Here is a 19,341-nt window from a genome sequence, read left to right as displayed (position 1 = left end):
TTTAACTTAAAAAGTTTTTCTTAAAAACAAGTAACTTTTTTCAATGCATGATATTCAGTATTTTTGCACAGCTGAAAAGTGTTCCCTATTAAGGTAAATGAGTTCAGAAATAATTTCCATAAAAAATAAAACTGACATAATTTCACTATCTGAAATTCGTTGTTCTTTTTGGTTTTTCACGTGTTTGCAAAATAAGCTTTTTGTTGTCCTGTAAATGGTCAGTACATCTGAAATAAAGCAACTTTCCACTAAGGAACTAGCTGCCATTGGTAAGCATGAAAAATACTTACAAAATCCTCATGTGAACAGTATGACTCGTTCCACTTAGAGATTTTTTTTATTGGCTTTGCAGTCTATGTGAAACTATTCCTGTAAATGCTTAACAAATGCAGGTAATCTCAGAGCAAATTTATATAGCACACTAACTGCTGTGCTTAATCCATCACATATTCTTGCAGTTCAAGTTAGAATTACAAGAAGTGTGTGGTTTTTTGTCAGGTATAACCTAAAGCTTTTTTTCATTAAGTAACTAGACAGAAATTATTTACTAATACAGCAATCTATTTTTTATACTTTACCAGCTATTGGGTGACATCAGCCTAGAAAATTATATCAAAAAAGTAACTATGCATGTTCCTAGGCTTGTCTGACTTCAGAACAAATCTTCTTTACTTCCAAATACTTCCACACTATTTGGAGAGCTTAATCATCCCATTTTTTTTCTATTGTTTGTGTTTATATATTCATCAAAACATTTTTTTTTAAATTTCCAATTTCCAGGAAAACAGTGTGATGACATATTTCTAACTGCCTTCTGACATCTGAGTATAAAGTATTTTGTGGATTATCAAGTCTATTAAATTGCAAGCTGAAGTTCACATAAAAAGAGTAGCAGATCCAGTGACCCAGAGATAAAATTATCCAATATTTTTATGCTCTAGATATGTGTTAATTCATATTCATACGACTGACACTCATTTCACTTTATAGTCATCTTACAGATCTATAATTCCACTGATTTCAGCTAAGTCTTCTCCGAGTTGCTAACCCCTCCGAGTAAACTACCTTTAAATACCTTGAACCTCTGCCTTTAGGCACTTCCTGTGGAAAACAGAGGTGCAGGTAAACAGTGTAAACAAAATACTGGACTGCTTAAGCTGATAGTTTTGCTACTGGGTTTTCTTTGGTCCACAATTTAAGCTTGCAGCTCTATATTTGACATCCAGGAACCAAGGAATATAGATTTAAGTTCTTAACTTTTTCATCCCTCTTTTTATCTTTTAAATAAGACAAGAAAAGGAGAAGAAAGGAGGTTTGGCTCACCTAATCTTTCACTATCCTGTACTTGAGAATTTGATACTCAAGGTCTTCATTTACAATTAGTGTCTGAGCACAAGAAACCTGAGAGGCAGATTTTAGCCTGAGAATCTTGTTGTTTTCCTAAGGTGAAAGGAAAGAAACCTTCAGATCAGACTACGAACAGTGTTTGGAAGTGTAAGTTACCAAACCCTCAGCTGACCAGACAAAAACAGGCATGGCAGTACCCTCCCTTGCTAAGGGTGAGATTATTTTAACTGACAAGACTCTTCCCCAAATACTGACTAAGCAAAAGGGGAAAAGGATCCCTAAAAATATACTTAGGCCATGCAGCTGTCTATCAGGACAACCCCCTTTCCCAGAGCAGCAGTTGCCTGGACTAATGATCTTCAAAAGACCATAAGGAAAGTGGAAATCACATCAAGTGTTGAGAAAAAGGTCCTTAGCAGCTGGTTTTGTTGCCAGAAGCTCCCTTGCTTGCATCACATATTTAGCTCAAACTGGTCATGCTGAACACAGCATCTCACTGGTAATTATAGCTTTTCATCTGGAAAGAAGGACAAGCCAAACAATGACTTTAATCTGCCAGATTCTGTGATGCAGAGCTAATTGGCAGGATGTTAGAGAGGTCATAGCATGGTCCAGTGAGAGATGAAATACACCTGAACTTTTAGAAATTAGCTCAGAATATTTTCAGACTTCCCAGGGAACTGAGTATCATTTAAAGTTAATAATCACAGTGAAAACAACTGGGAAGAGTGTTTCTTGCAGAGGAAAGCCCTGGATTCAAAGAAAAGGCTTGTAAGGTATAGAAAATTTAAGTGCAAATGTAATTCATCATTCAGGTAAAAATAAATCTTTATTACGGCTCCTTAACTCCTTTCATTCTCTTGTTAAAACTTTCAAGAATAGGAAGAACCAATATATAAGTGACACACGTACACACAAACACAAGAAGTCCATCTAACCTAATGTACTCAATCCAGGAATGACAAATAATGGATACCTAGGGAAGAATCTAAGAATGAAATGAGTATATAATATTTCTTAGAAATATTTTCTTAGCCCTTAGTCATCCCTACCTAAGGCACTTTCCCACCTGTGTTTCTGTGAGGTGTCTTACTGGTGCTGGATAAACTTACTTAAGTATAGGTAAATGCTAGCAAACTGCCAGCAGCATTCCATCTCCTGTGCTGGGAGATGGAGCTAGTATGCAGAATGAAGTCCCAGTTGTTGAAGAGGTGGCAGTCATCAACCTGCTCCTTCACCTGGATGTTCACAAGTCCATGGGGCCAGATGGCATCCACCTAAGGATACTGAGGGAGCTTGCAGAGGAGCTCACCAAGCCACTCTCTATCATTTATTAGCAGTCCTGGTCAACCAGGGAGGTCCCGGATGACTCGAAGCTAGCAAATGTGATACCCCTCTACAAGAAGGGTCGGAAGGAGGATCTGGGGAGCTACAGGCCTGTCAGCCTGACCTCGGTGCCAGGAAAGGTCATGGAGCAGATCATCTTGAATGCCATTATGCGGCAAGTGCGGGACAGCCAGGGGATTGGGCTCAGCCAGCATGGGTTTATGAAAGGGAGGTCCTGCCTCACTAACCTTATCTCCTTCTGTGATAAGGTGACACACTTAGTGGATGAGGGGAAGGCTGTGGACGTTGTCTACTTGGACTTTAGTAAGGCCTTCGACACTGTCTCCCACAGCATTCTCCTGGAGAAGCTGGCTGCTCACGGCTTGGACAAGTGCACTCTGCGCTGGGTTAAAAACTGGCTGGAAGGCCGAGCCCAGAGAGTGGTGGTGAATGGAGTCAAATCCAGTTGGCAGCCAGTCACGAGTGGTGTCCCCCAGGGCTCAGTGCTGGGGCTGGTCCTGTTCAATATCTTCACTGATGATCTGGATGAGGGGATCGAGTGCCCCCTCAGTAAGTTTGCAGGTGACACCAAGCTGGGTGGAAGTGTCAATCTGCTGGAGGGCAGGAAGGTCCTACAGAGGGACCTGGACAGGCTGGATCGTTGGGCCAGAGCCAACGGTATAAGATTCAACAAGGCCAAGTGCCGAGTCCTGCACTTGGGTCACAACAACCCCACACAACGCTACCGGCTTGGGGAGGAGTGGCTGGAGATCTGCCTGGAGGAAAAGGACCTGAGGGTGTTGGCTGACAGCTGGCTGAACATGAGCCAGCAGTGTGCCCATGTGGCCAAGAAGGCCAATGGCATCCTGGCTTGTATCAGGAATAGTGTGGCCAGCAGGAGCAGGGAAGTGATGGTGCCCCTGTACTCAGCACTGGTGAGGCCACACCTCGAGTATTGTGTTCAGTTTTGGGCCCCTCACTACAAGGACATTGAGTTGCTGGAGCGCGTCCAAAGAAGGGCAATGAAGTTGGTGAAGGGTCTGGAGAACAAGCCTTAGGAGGAGCGGCTGAGGGAACTGGGGTTGTTTAGCCTGGAGAAGAGGAGGCTGAGGGGAGACCTTATCACTCTCTACAACTACCTGAAAGGAGGTTGTAGCAAGGCAGGAGTCAGCCTCTTCTTCCTAGTAACAAGTGATAGGATGAGAGGAAATGGCCTCAAGCTGCACCAGGGGAAGTTTAGGTTGGACATTAGAAAAAACTTCTTCAACAAATTGGAACAGGCTTCCCAGGGAGGTGGTGGAGTCTCCATGCTTGGAGGTATTTAAAAGAAGGGTAGACGTGGTGCTTCAGGATATGGTTTAGTGGTGGACTTGGCAGTGATAGGTTAGCGGTTGGACTCAATGATCTTAAGGGTCTTTTCCAACCTTAACGAATCTATGATTCTATGATTAATATACCCATGGTCTCACTGCAAGCTTCAGGGGAACAGTGTGGTAGCAGGTGATTCTAGGGAGGAAAGTGCCTCTCTGCAGCAGCAGCAGCAGCCATGCTAATTTCCCCTCCCCTCTCACACACTCACCCCACTCCAATGAGACCATGATCAGTAAGCTCTGGGTTTTTTAGGCTGGGTTTGTTTCTCTTTGCTCTCTGTTGAAGCCCTTCCCCTCCCCTGTGCATCTGCCCTTCCCCTGGCAGAGTGGATCTGGCTTCTAGTTCTTCAAGAATCAAAATTCAATTCTGTCGTCTTTTCTGAGATTCCCTGAACTGGCTTTGGACACAGGATATACCTATGCATATATATGCAAACATTCTTCAAAAGCTTAAACCTAGTGGGATGCTGATAGCAATATAGTCATGCTGCAAACGGACTCCAAAAACCTTAAGACAGTACTTAACATCGTACAGTGTTTGTCTTTGTGCTACATCAGCTTGATCACTAATAGCACCTGTCAGGTACTATTGGTGGTGCCCAGGGTTGTCTGTTACATGACCTCACCTTCCAGTGCTCTCTTTCTTTGCCTTTTGAACATAATGATACCTTTTACCTTCAACGAAATGCATGTCTGTGTTTGTAAGGTTTTAGTAAGTGCAATCCAAATACTACTATAGGTTGTACAGATTAATAGAATAATGTAGTATAGTGTTGGTTACAAATTAAGTTCGACTCCGATTTCTAAAGCAGGGATTCTATGCGCAAAGGTTTTAAGCCTAAAATAGTATTCTTATTATTCTTTTCTGTAAATATTTGACTTGTGAAATACTTTATGAAATTATTAAAAAGTCTGTTATATTTGACACACCTCCCCTCTCAGCATGCATGTTGATATTTAGTTCTAGCTTAATTCTACCTCAATTTTTTGTTCTCTCATTTATTTTCTTATACATGTTTCCCAGGATAGCCCACTGGTCTTACAATCTGACAGAAATGTAACAGTGAATGCAAGAAATCACATGGGACAGTTAACTGGACAACTGACAGTAGGTGAGTGTTCTTTATTGACTGTTATGTATATCAGTTTAGCTTTATGAATAGGTTTCATTAATTAACATCAAACATAAAATATTGCTGAATAGTCAGAGAAAAATCTCACCACCATACTCAAACAAAAAACCAATGCGTACAATGGATCATAAGAGCATGATTCAGAATTAGCTGAAGGCAGAGAAAGTAGAAATGCCTTAAAATAATTAAAACATAACTTTATGAAAAATTATTATTTTTGAGGCAGGTGTAACAAAACAAACTAAGAAAACAACCTCAGCAAAAGTTATTTCAATAACAGTTTTAGTGGGAAAATAACTATCATTTCTTGCAAGTCCTGTCAGTTTTCTGTTACTTCAATGGGAATTAGTTTGTCCCCATTACTTTTGTAATATATTTGTAACAACATATATTGAAAACTGTTGGAGTAACAGAATGTAAAATCCAGAACAATACAAAAATCAAAATGCTTTCCTAGTTGCTACAAAATTTAAATGGAAATTCATCATACTGCCAGTCATCCATTAAAATGGTGTCTGATACTTTGCAAAGTATAAAATATAGCAAATCAACATTCCAAATGAAATGGAAATAAAAAATCCTCTACTTATCGGTTCAACTTTTCATGTGTTTTGCCCTGCTTTTTTTAGATTTAGCGCATTATACTGGATTTTTAGCACAAATCATACTATTGTGTTAGTAAATATGAAGTAATAGTTTAAAATTTTCAGTACTAGAATAGTACTGAAGATATTAATTGCTTTTTAAGACTATTGGCAAAAAAAATTCAGTACAAAGTAATGTTCTAGATCTGTTAGAAAACAATATGTATTAGTTGGGAATGGGATGAAAAACATACAAACATCTATGTGTAAGATACGATGTATATATAAAGTCGAGGAGACACACCTACACCTTAGACTCCAAGTCTCTCAATTTTTTTTTCCACTTTATTTCTGGCTTAAGCTGTTTTATCCAGTCTTTTTTCCTCATGTGCCAAGGTTAGGCTCACAAACAGTTTTAAGTTAAAATCTAGCTGTAATTGACACTGAGCTTTCATATTTGCTGGATGGAGAGAGTGGCTTCAAGTTGTAAAAAATTTTTGGCAAGTACATAGAGAATGACACACCATCTGCACTGGTTTCCCTGAATGACCACATCAGATGAGTGTGCAAAGGTAACCAGACTTGCTAGCAGATACAGATGAGGAAAATTAAGCTAACACCTGTTATAGCCATATTGTACTTGCCCAGGGTGTTTATGGAACACAGTTCTGTTTCATCCAGTAGCTGTATTATTAAAACCTTCCCCTTCAGCTAGTAATTGCTAAAAGGTGAGTTCTCCATGGCAAACATTCACATTGGATGACATAGATACATACTCTGATTGCTGACACCTTTCCTCCTAAGTGAATCCAGCACCGAAAACGTATACCAGGTTTGCTGACATCAGAAATTTTTTTTTTTCCTGTTAGATGTAAATACACTCTGGAAAGTCCCTGTCTTCTCCAGAAATACTTTGTGCCCTCACTGGTGCTGCATGGTGAAGCAGCTGTATGTGTGTCTGCCCAATGAAAGGGGTGAAAATGAACAGTGGAGAAAGCATTAAGGAGAAATATATTTAAACTACAGAAAAAGTAAATTATTATGCCTTGGGGAAAAAGTTGTCTAGTTAACAACTTTGGAATGTTATCTGTTAACTTCTTTAAACAGTTGAAGAATAATAATAAAAGACTACACATTTATGTGCATGGCCGGAGCATTTTGAAAAGAAAGAAGGATGCCTGTGTGTTTAGGTGGTTGATAATACATTTCCTATATGGGCTATCATTGGCATTTTATCTGTATTTCACAGGACATAAATGACATTACAAGGCAATAAATAAGCTCGTCTCTTGTCTTTGAAGTTCAAATTGCTGTCATTGGTCATGGCAAATTTCAGGACAACTAAAATTTTTTTCTCTAGTATTTGGAATTGTGCCATGTAATACTAAGACAGCCTTAAGAGCATCTGATTTAAACTGTTGATGGAAGATAGATTAGCGTAAAGAAGTGGGGGTGAGGCTGGGAGGAAAGACTATGTGGGCAGCCAGGGACCAGGAAAAACTTTGGTGAAACTCTTGATAACAGGTTCTCAGTTCTGTGAGTGACTGTGGAAGACAAAATATTTCTGTGAAGTGCATCCTTAAGGAATCTTGGTACACATCCTAATCTAGAATGAGTGAAGGAAAAGTATATTAAAAAAAAAATCTAAGAACACATGATGATTCAGTGGTTACATGTTTAAACAGCATAAAACCAAGTCATGGCTCCAGGCCTTACAATATCAAGGTTCATCCATTATTAGAGTACAATGTATTTATACTGACACAGACAACTGGAAACGGAGAAAGTCACAGGTGTAGCAATGCTTTCTGTTGGGATCTATACCAACTGAGCTAGAAACGTTTTGTGCTTTGGTCTATTTGTGACATATCATCAGGGAAATGCAAAGTTTGTATCTGGATCTCCAAAAGTACTCTACAGCCTTCAGTTTTTAGACATGCCATTTAGGACAACAGGGCAGATGTAGCACAGACTTAAAGGATGCCTACAGAATAAAGATATAAAGGTGATTGTTCATTGATTTTTGTATCTAAGTTAGATAAGTAAAAGTAATCACATCTCTCCCAACCCTTACTTAGGAATACCCTTTGTATTATGCATTCTACTGAATTACCTTGACACAACCTTTTCTCTCTGTTTAGTCAATGTTTGCATAGTTTTAAGCTGTATGTAAAAAGTTCTACAATTTTTCTGCCAATTTTTAGAAATGAACAACAGTTGCTCACCTCAAGCCAGAAATCTGTTTTCTCCATGCTGTTTGCACAGATCATATATATCTCTGCCTGATTTTGTGGAGGACATTAGGCCGACAAGTGCAAGAGGGATCAAAATTAAATATGGCTGAAAGGAGACATTTGAAGCCCACACATCTTCTTACCGTAACATCATCTTCAGATTTGATTATTACGTTGCCAGCCTTCTAACTTTTTTCATGAGGTGGTTAGTTCTGTGGTGGGTTTTTTTTTTTTCCATGCTGCAGTAATTTCTTCTGACAGGTATTTCTGCTATTGCTTAACCCTTTTGCTTTCATAAAGATCCCTGGGGATATCAGAAACCTTTTTAGAATATGATGTACAGATAAATGTGCACTTCGTTTTTGCTAATCTTTGGGGTCTTTAAGACAGAATCATAACTCTCACAGAGGTCCAGAGCTGTACAATTCAGAGCTTTAGAGAGCTCCTGAACTTGTAGCTCTACTCATTGATACCAATTAAAGTAATACCACACTTTTGCAATTACTTTTTGAAAATAACAGGCGGATGTATAAGTTTCAATTACAGCACTGGTAAATGCTGATAACAGTTCTAAAAGACACAGTTATTCAAATAACTTGTCAAACTTGATGACACTTTCCATCTATTTACCACAAAATTTTGTTATGTATTCAAGATTATTTTTCTTAAAAATGTGCTTGCTTACATGCTCTGTTCCACCAAGGGTACATGGGTATTGTGCAGAAATAATTGGTTGTTAGGAACTCCAGGTATGTAAACTTGTGTGAGTGGAAATAGTCCCCTTCATCCTTCTTAACTATATCACGTATGCTAATAGTCTGTGCCTATTATCTACTGATACCTTACCAGGTAACACATCCTTCTACCTCTTAGCTTCTGAGGTGGTCAAGGTAGCTTATTACCTAAACTTTGTTTGTGATGCTCCCATTGGTTTTGTGATGTTCCCAAAGTTTTATAGCCAGCTAAATTATCTTTCCAAGTATAGGAATATAAAGAATTTATCAGGAGGTGAAAACACAGCTCATCTGCCAGTCTGTGGTACAAATGTATTGTCAGATCTTTTAAACGGCCATAAATATGAGATAACTTGCCCTTTCTAAATACAGGTTATCTACCTTATACTTAACTGAAGAGTTAAAGGACTTCTTTCAGTTTCAGGAATCACTGCAGAAGGTATGACAGAGCGGTGCCTGAGAGGCCATATGGCTTTACGCCTCCTCCTGGCAAGGTGCATGAGATAAGCCAGGAGGCAGTCAGAAAGCGAGCCATGTTGCTCATAACAGTTGAGATGTCCAGCTGGAATCTCAGTCTCATCCCTTCTCATAATTTACAGTGCAATGTGACGTTGCCTCTGTTTCTGTCTGTCCAGTCCCTGGAAAAGTCTTTTTACAACCATCTGCGCTATAACAGGTTTTGTAATAGAAGCTCACATAAAGTATATTCAGATATACTCTTAATGACTTTGGCTAAGCTATCATGAGAATCTATTCCCATTAATTAATTATCTTGAAGTGCAGTATTAGGACAATGTGAAGCTCTGAAAACTGGTCAAAACTTCAACCTCTTTGCCAGCACTTTGATAGGTCTGCCAAAGTATCTTTTTAAAAATTAACATGTTGTTTATTTGAAATTCATCCATATTTTTTCCTGCAATTCTCTGTTTAAGTCACCTTCCAATAATAGAAGCCTCTTGACTTGTTTGTTTTGATTCAGCATCAAGAGGCAGTAATAGTTAATGGACTAGTAAAAAACAGTTGCAGACAACTCTTTTCTAGTTTTTACTTCTGTTTAACTTGAAAATTAGTTGTATCATTCTCTGTGCTAATCTGCATATGTACATTTGACATTCAGCAGTGGAGAAGTTAGGCTCTTGTGACTAGCCCTTTCATTAATTGGATTGAAAAATAATACTTTTTCTACATCCATTATATAATTAACTCATAAAACTATTAAATATACTTAGTATGATCAACCATTTGCAATCCGCTTCATGCTTGGGTAACAAAATCTCTCTGAAAGAGAGAAATACTTTACACAGTTCTTCAGATTGCTTTTAATCATTTAGATATATTTTCAATTTTTAAGCAATATCTTTCATATCGTTATGATACTCTTATTGTATGTTATGTGCAGACAGAACACTGCATTGCTGTTTAATATTTGACATACCCTATGGTGTAAAATATATCTTCCATCTCCCTTATGAATTGCCACATGAAAACTGTGCTATAAAAATAAAGAGTAGTAAGCTATTTCTCTGTCACTTGTTAGAACCAAGTGGTAAATCCTTCTGGTAGGTATGGCCATTATTTAACCTGAAACCTCCTTCCTGAAATACAAGAGCATATCATGTCAGTTGATATGTCAAGAATTAAAAATTCCCCCATGAATAAACACAAATGCAAGCAGCAGTAGGACAATAATTAAATTCTGTGCAATTTCTGCATGGTTATTTCAGGGGCAAGAGTGCTTGTGCATCGTTGGTTCTAAACAGCATAGCAAAGAAGGTCTGTGCTGTGGATATAAGATTCCTTGCTTTAAGTTTTGTCATGCTCACTAGCATTGTATACATAATCTTCTTTAAATCTTAAAAATAATAACTTTTTGTTAAATTATTTAAACACTACATTGGTACATCCAGAGCTGGGGTCTTGAGACCTCTTCCTCTTATTTCTGCATTCAGTATATTTTTTTTTTTCTTTCTGCCTTCTTCAGACTTTAAAAGTTTTCAACATTTGAATCTTGATCCAACTTTTCTTTTCTTTTTGTTTCCCTCAGTCTGAACTCAAGACGTCTGTTTCTACCTTGGATACAAGATACAGCTCATGTTAGTTCATATCTGAAGTTGTAATGATCTAACGTAGAGAGCACCTTTTGCTGCCTGTAACTGACAGACAAAAAGAAAAACATACTTTTTACTTTTATAACTAGTCTGATACTTCTCTCTATAACATTTGTAGCATAGACAAAATACATGCAGGTTATTTTCTCTCTTTTTCTAAGTTTATTCATCTATGTTTGAAAGGAATTTTGAGGTCCAGTTCCTGTTTTTTGAGGCGTTTTTTTTCTTTCCATAATCTAGAGCTGGTTTGGAAAGGACAAGCACATAGAGGAAAGGATGCTTTTTCAAAATCAGAATATGCATTCTTAAGTTTGGACTTCGGAAATCCTCCAAAGTGTATGCAGCTACAGGGCAGAATGCTTTCTTTTTTTATTTGGCAACTGCTACAATTTTCTTGTATATATCAGCTATAAATCTTAAATTTTGTTAACCTGCTGTTATGAAATTGGACATTTTTTCTTTTACACGTGGAAAAGTTATGAAGCTGCATCAGAGGAAGTAAAGACTGAACTTTAGGAAAAGATTATTTGCTGAGAGAGTGGTCAGTCACTAGAACCTGTGGCTCTCCAGGGGAGTGTTCACATCACCAGCCTGTGTGAGTTCAAGGAGCATCTGGATGATGCTCTCAGTCATATGACTTAGTTTAGGTGATCCTGTGAGCAGCAGGGATTTGGACTCAATGGTCCTTATGGGTTCCTTCCTACCTGAGATATTCTATGATTCTTTCAGAGGGGTATAGAGTAAATCCATGGAGGTGAGGATGAGGGACAAGTAGTAGGTCTTCCTCGGGCAGCCTGCTGGAAGCCAGGCTTCAAGTGAAGCCTCAGGTCCCAGCTGCTGACAGCTGGAGCTGGCAGGAATAGGTGGGCACCCAGAGGACTGGCCGCATGCTGGCTTCCGGCAGGATAACCTTCAGAAAAGCAGCAGCCGCAGGCCTCTTTTCTCATGAAAGGGCAATAGTTAATGTTCTATACCCACTGTCACTTTAGAGATGATGGGAAAAAGATGAAAGGGAACACAAAATCTGTGTTTTCCAGGCAGTGATTGGGAGAGGGGAGCAAATGTGCAGCAGTGACTCTGTGCAGAGGGGTATCCAATACACTAGGCATGAGCCTCAGCTCGGTGCCTTAGTGTTTCATCTCAATGCTAACTTTGACTCCAGAGCACCCATAATGACACTGGACATATGCTGAAGTAGATTCAATTATCAATGGCTATTTTGCCAGTGGTACAGCAGTCTTCTGCATACTTTTTATGTTTTATAGGCTTTTTATTTTACTTCATTGTATTTTAAACACAAGTATGGATGTTTCCACTGTTTCTAGAAAATTGACACTGAAAACTAGGAAAAAGGATATTCTGTTTCAGTTCTCAAATATTTTATCCTCGATATTAAAATTTATTATTGTTTCCCCCTGTACCATACCAGAAGACATGGAACCATGAGCAGTGGATGGATTTAATTGTAAAAGTAGAGTGTGAGTGGGAAGAGGTCATTAGTGGTTTGCATGGTGGTACAGAAGTGTTAGCATTTAAACATTAATCCATTGCCATCTGTCCTGTTGTTGTCACCCACATGCTCTTGGCCAATACAGACAGCATAACTACTACCCAAATGTTCAGAGCAGGGAAGGAGGATTTTCTTTCATAGGAGAGATCCCAAAAGTCGAAGAAATAGACATTTTTTTGGAGGTATTTGAGTAGATTCTGAGGGATAAAGTATACATCTTAAAAAGATAGTTCTAATTCTTTGTCTTCAGCTTTATCAACTGCTAATACTTCATTTAACTGCAAAAGCAGGTGCTGTGCATACATTGTGACATTCACAAGGCTGCTGCTGGGTGCTAAGCATTATTAAATTACCTACAGCATCTGGACCTTTAGCAAGTCCCTGACAGGACATTAAGATTTTATTTTTACCCTTTTTTTCTTTCCTGATATTCAGACAGCTCATTAAAATTGGTAAGAATATATTATTCTAATATGAATGACTTAGGTGAAGGACAAAATAAGGTCAAATAAATGAGAAACTGATTTTTTAACTTAATTAAATACAAAAAACATAATTTTAAAATAAAGAGAACGACAAGAGCAGTGAGATCTTTCTGATGCCCTCCTTTAGAGCTGCAGAGAACATTTGGAAGAAGGAATGCAACAGCATGCTGCTACTATTAAAGATGTGGAAGTCACAGGAAAGTGTTTTATCAAAAATATGGGTGGGGAGTAATTTGATTGTAGACTTGGAGTCTTTATTCAGCTAAGTTATCTTTAAAAAGTCTGAGTCCTATCAGTTAGCATACTCTGAGCCAACTATGTGAAATTAGCCTGTTTCTATATGTGACAGAGATTTTTGCAAGTGGATAGTCAGGCTTGGAAAACTGTGTCTGTTTGTTCGTGAAAATTATTTCTCCATACAAGATCATGAACCTCTTAGATCACAAGTTCTAGTTCATATCTATTAGATGACTAGTATGAAAAAATAAATAATAAACCTTCTGCTTTCTAGAATTTCCTCTCACATGTCTTTAGACTATCGGAAATTGCATCTCACTCTTATGTTACAATTATTCTCTTTTTAAAACCACTAATGCCGAAGTATACTTTCTGTTTATTACACTGATTTGTCAGTCCTATAAAAATGTGCAGTTCCAAAACTAACTTCAGTGTATAACACTGAATCTACAATAACACATTGGAAAATACCAGTTAATATCCACAACTACAGCATAGCAGGTTTTTTGTGTTCATGTATGAAGATAATTATCTTTATTTGCCTTTTATTTTGCCTCCATTCAAAACAGTATGGAGTTTCAAATTCCACATTATGCCAATACTAGAGATGTTTCATTGTGCCATTTGTAGATGGGCAGAGCTATTTGATGTATTTTATCTCAAGCCTGTATGGGACATTTAAAAGTATATTTAATATGGACTTTAAAAATTGCTATAATACATAAATATATCACTGAAAATACCTTCTTTTTCCTTAGGTTATTCTTAGAGTGATAAATATTGCAGTTGCAGCTGAATTATGAACAGATGGCACTGAATCAATGATTAGCTGAATATTTTAAAATTTCAACTAGATTTCTTCCTGTGAAGAAAAGCACTACATAAATCTGAAATTAATTAGTCACTGGGAATAGCTATCACTCACTGAATCACTAACATCAGTTATAGATCAAAATAATAGTGTGAGCATTTTCCCAAATCTTAATTAAGGACTACATTGCCTTTAAAGTAAGTTATTCCACCATTAGAGTCCCAAAACTTCATGGGTTTCCTTTTGTGGTGTTTTGGATGGATGTTTTGTTTGGAGAAGTTGTTTTGTTGCTTTTCTCTCACATGTATTACCAAAGCACCTGGACTCTTTACAACCTTAAAGTTGTCAGACACTAGAAGCTTCCTACTCATTTTGCTTCTGGAATGGAGAAAGCATTTTTCTGTTATGGAAGAGGATGATGGGATGGTTCTGACACTCACCTGTCTTTTAAGAAGAAAAGGGAAATTTGTGAATCTTCTGTCCCTAGTTTGTTCTTTTCTGCATCTTCAGCAGTTTGTTTTGGGGTTTGGTGTTGGTTTTTTTTTTGTGTGTGGGTGGGTTTTTTGTTCGTTTGGGGGTTTTTTGTTTGTTTATTTTTATCTTCTTTTCTCTGTGAAACTTTTATATGAAGCCAGATATTAATTTACTACATCTATTTTTCTCTGTGGTGGAGTGATTCTACTTGGCTTGCCATATTGCCAAAACAAAAGCTTTCAGCAAGTCCAGACAAATTCCACCTATGCTGCAGGTCTTGCCTCTGAATTCATACATCCATCTGCATCTAGGTTAGATTTCTTTTCAGATACAAAAATCATACATTCCCTTGAGCACACTTCAGAATTCTCCATGGTTCTGAACTTGTTCCATTACCATGAGATCCTACTCCCAAGAGCATCAATATAGCCTTGCTAAGTGGTGCATTTGAAAGGTAGACAATCTGGGAGTGATTCAAATGACAAATAAAGATGCAGAATTTGTCAGCAGGGTAAGAATCCAAGGTCAATGTCTTCATCTGTGAATTGAATTGCATCTTCTGTGTTACAAGTCAACAATGAACTCCACTGAGAACCTTAATCAGAAGAGACACTTCCAGAAGCTAAGAGCCCAAATCTGCTTTTATCCGGCTTCTGCAGCTTTCCTGGCCCTTGTCCCACTGTCAAGGGCAAGAAGAGAAGTAATTTCCTAAATGGATAATACAAAAATCCTAAGAGCTTGGCTAAGCCATCATCTTCTTGTGCTGTCATCATAGTGGATGCTAGTTGTTTGGAAATCTGCAAATGCAGTTCATTGATCTACCAAGTAGCAGAAGGGTTTAAAATTATCATTTTCTGGTCATCAGGATGTAATTTTTCACTCCTGTTTTGCTAACAAGTAGTACCCATTAGTAGCCTTTTTCTAGATGAATCCTATATATCTTTTAATATTTTGTCCACTCTTTCATTAAATCTTTCTCAGATAAAGCGTGATTTTATGAAATGCTAACACCTTTTGCATGGAGAACTTCAGCATATTTGTACTCTCTTCTCTAGCTAGAGCTGATAATCTGAGAACCAGTCACTTTGGAAAAAATATACTTTCTAGTCCTCCCTATTTTGTAGCTAACAGTGTTGAATTCATTTTATAAAAATGTAAAACATTTTTGTAACTTTTTTTTTCCAAGAAAACTTCTGAGTACTCTGGTAGCTCGTATCTTTTGTTTCAGTTGTCTTCTCTCAAAATGTGATGAATTGAATTATTTATCTCAAAAAGTTTCATTTGCATTCAGAAACCTTTATACAATATTTTCTATTCACAACAGGTTATATTTGAAGTCCATGGAAAACTGCCAAAAGCGTCTGGAAAAACAACTTGTATTTTTTTAATAAATTGGAGGCGGATGGAGGAATATTGAAATCTAACTTCTGAATAAGTGTATATAGAGAATACAAGTAAAAAATATTTAAATTAACTTTTAATTAATAGTAATAAACCACCAAAAAATCTTCAAAATACCTTCAGAGTAGAAACAAATTTCAGAATTACTGTCTTTAATGCCCACAGAAAATATTAGCAGTAAGAAAGGCAAAACTGAAATGCTTTTCTTTTTAAATCTTCACAAAGCAAGATATGTAACAGTTAGTAAAAAAGGTCACAGGGTAAAATCATGAAGAGAAAAGGTAAGGAGCTGTTAGGTGACATTAATGTATTTCACTTTATCCAATTTCCGTTCCAGTCCAGTTCACCTCAGAGTGATAAAGCAGGCAGCAGAAAGGTACTTGCACTATTAGCAATTATTTTAGAGAGTATGTGGATGAGAGATAAGGTCTCTTGCGTCGAAGGATGCAAAGAGGTCAAACATCAGAGCTGTTTATAAGAAAAGAAAAAAGCAATGTTGTAGCGATTTAAAGAGAAGTGATTTTCAGTAGAATTTCTGGGAAATTTTTAGAATATTCAATAGAAAAGTCAGACTAAAAGTCTGACCTAAAGGAAATACATAATGATAACTAGAAACAGTTTTAGAGAGGAATGAATGACCTTATGATCTGCAAGATATTATATTTCCCAAGGAGAAATGCAACATTCCTGTTTTGTCTTTGAGTTTCAACAATGTAATGAAGAAATTTCATACTCCCCTTAGTCTTGTGTGTGCTTTTGCTATTTGATTTGAATGTGAAGTTCATTAAGCACAGCATGTAGTCAAATATCTCATACTATGTATTGTTCTGTCTTTTTTTTAATTCTCATTTCTTTTCAGTGGAATACACTATAAATAATACCCTTCTGTTACTTAGTAGGCAACTTTGGATTTTCATAAAACTTGAGGTGGCCAAACAACATACCAGTAACCTTATAGCCTAACTCAACTAACAAAGACAATGGTAACTTTCCCACTGATTTACTGTGGAAATGTGATGCACAAACTGCTTCAATAAGCTTCAGCTTCTGAAAAGTACATGATCAGCTTTGTAAATTATTTCTGTTGTAAAAACTAATTGTGTTACAGAAAACTAAAAATTCCAAGGTTGAGGATAATGCTGGAAACCTGTAAAATTCTCTTGGGATTTAGTACGATTCAGGTTGCGTTCGTCATGAGGAAGAAGAATTGATAAACTTTCTATTCTCATTCACCCTTTGGAGTACTCCAAAATACATTAGAGTCATGAGCTGGACATTCGAATCATAGAATCATTAAGGTTGGAAAAGACCTCTAGGATCATCAAGCTCAATCATCAACCCAACACCACCATGTCTCCTAAACCATGTCCCAAAGTGCTGTGTCTACATGTCTTTTAAATACCTCCAGGGATGGTGACTCCACCACCTCTCTGGGCAGCCTGTGCCAATGCCTGACCACTCTTTCAGTGAAGAAATTTTTCCTAATACCCAATTTGAGCTTGTTGGTGAAAGCTATGTTGATAAAGGCAGCTATAAGAAGGACTTAACATAATGTGGCTGTTTACTGATGTCACAACAAAATATTCATGGGCGATAGAGGCAAACATCAATGGGAAAGATAATGAATGAGGCTGGTAATAAAAAATAGTACATATTTATTTATTATTTAATGTCTTTATTATTTACTTTATATTTAAATAGATTTCATTTACTAATTTAATTTTAAATGTAGCCATTTCTATGTATTGTTATTTAAAATATATTTATATTATATATTCTTTCTATATGTTTATAATATGTTTATTGTATTATGAGCAAAATCAGCAGGTAGAAAACTCATTGTACTTGCCACAAGACTCAGTTCAACTACCTAGCTCACGTTTTCGATAAATTAAACTTAATGAGATTATAAAAAGAGAAAAACATGCAGTCTGAAGTCTTACACACACAATTGGCTGCCTGGCATATCTTCCTCTAGCTTGCTCAGCTTTCTTATCTGAGGACCCATATAAGTGATTAAGTTACTACAGCTAAAGTTACAACCCATCAGCTGAGTGACAGGAGCAGACAATGCAAAACACAATTACAGAAGCAAAATAAATGTGTTAAATCTCAAGTAAACATCAAGAAGCACATTTTATTTTCATCCATCCATGTGTATTGTTCATAGCTCATTAAACCTATAGACAGTTGTATGGGAACAGACCAAAGGTCTGTTTAGCCATGTAATTTCTGAAAGTCTCTAGTAGCAAATACCGTATGATAGAGGTAGTAGAAAGAAAAGCACAGGTTTGTCTTGTGCAGTTGTGGCCTCGATAGAAGTAACACGGAGACTGCTGTCTGCTGAAACTTTTATACAACTTTCAAATATATATTTTCATACCTGGGTTTCCACCATCCGGATGCACCGGGAAGGCAGACTGAGGGAAGCATGTATTTTGTCTATTGCAAAGGTGACAGGCATTATTTTAGATACATCTTTTCATGAAGTTCCTAGAAGTAAAATCTGCCCAGGATGGCAGAATTTTCCTGGGAGCTTCCATTTGACCAGGTCCTAAACCCATAATATCAGTAATCATCTATGAATACCAGTGGGTCTGTAAATCATAGAGAAGGAAAAGCCATGGTACCACCATACATGTTGTGTGATTCAGATGGTTCTACGTAAGTTTCTTTGTTCGTATGTATTTCTTTTATATAAATGTGTGGCTTCTGCCTATGCTAATAATTTATGTTGACAGCTGGTATTATTCACTGTAGTTTGATGCTAAAAAAGGTGACAAATATGTGCATTGCTGCTTCTGGCCTAGTACTTGCTCGTTTCCCTTGTCTGAGTAGGTAATCATTCAGACCAGGAAAGCTCGAAGTTCAGCCTCTCCTAAAAGTAGTAGCTTTATGACATCTCCATAACAGGACCATCAACAGACAGACCCAGCTGCTACTTTCACCTTTTTTTGATGTAATGAAGATGGTCCCTTCCCTTCCTCAGCAAACAGAACACAGAATATCTTCTGATTGCTGTGAATGTTTGCTTGTGTAGATATCTTGCTTTCAGCTGAAAGCTCTCTTTATTCAAATTCCTCAATACTTCTATGCAGCCTGAGTCCTTCATTTGCATTATTGCATTTACATTCACTGAAAAATTTCTAAGACCTCTGGTGGCCAAAATAATATAATATCTAACATTCCTATGAATATTAACAAAATTTTATCTAGGTGTATATTACACAAATATTGATTTTAGACCCGACTGGGGGTTGAATCTTTATTAAAAATGCTTTATCTCTTTTATCTCCAATCTCAGAACATTCTCATAAGAATAACTTTCTTTGTCATCCCAAAATACCCAGTGTTTAATAAATGTTTAAATAACCCATTATTCATTGAAGAATCAGAAGATGTACATTGAATTTCAATACGTTTTGCATTTACAAAGGTTAGAAATTCATGGTAATTCCCTTTGAATTTTAGGCCCTGTGTATTTAATTTAAAGTGGTTGATTTCTTATCTATTTCTTTGTCTGAATTTGTTGTCTGCCAGGTGGACACTGAAGGTGATTTACAAACGAGACACAATTGCTAGTGTTC

At 37.2% G+C, this 19,341-nt stretch overlaps 1 protein-coding gene across 1 annotated transcript in view; it reads left to right on the top strand.

Moving 5' to 3' along the window:
• Positions 1 to 19,341, top strand: part of SGCZ (sarcoglycan zeta) — a 238,940-nt gene that overhangs the window by 150,402 nt on the left and 69,197 nt on the right. Inside the window, exon 4 of the mRNA XM_064449499.1 lies at positions 5,068 to 5,155. Within this exon, the coding sequence (XP_064305569.1) occupies positions 5,068 to 5,155 (88 nt within the window). The remainder of the gene's footprint in view (positions 1 to 5,067; positions 5,156 to 19,341) is intronic.

Source organism: Phalacrocorax carbo, chromosome 4 (assembly GCF_963921805.1).
Source record: "Phalacrocorax carbo chromosome 4, bPhaCar2.1, whole genome shotgun sequence".
NCBI classification, from domain to species: Eukaryota; Metazoa; Chordata; class Aves; order Suliformes; family Phalacrocoracidae; genus Phalacrocorax; species Phalacrocorax carbo.
The sequence above is the reverse complement of the archived record's forward strand: the minus strand, read 5'-3'. Positions and strand labels throughout refer to the sequence as shown.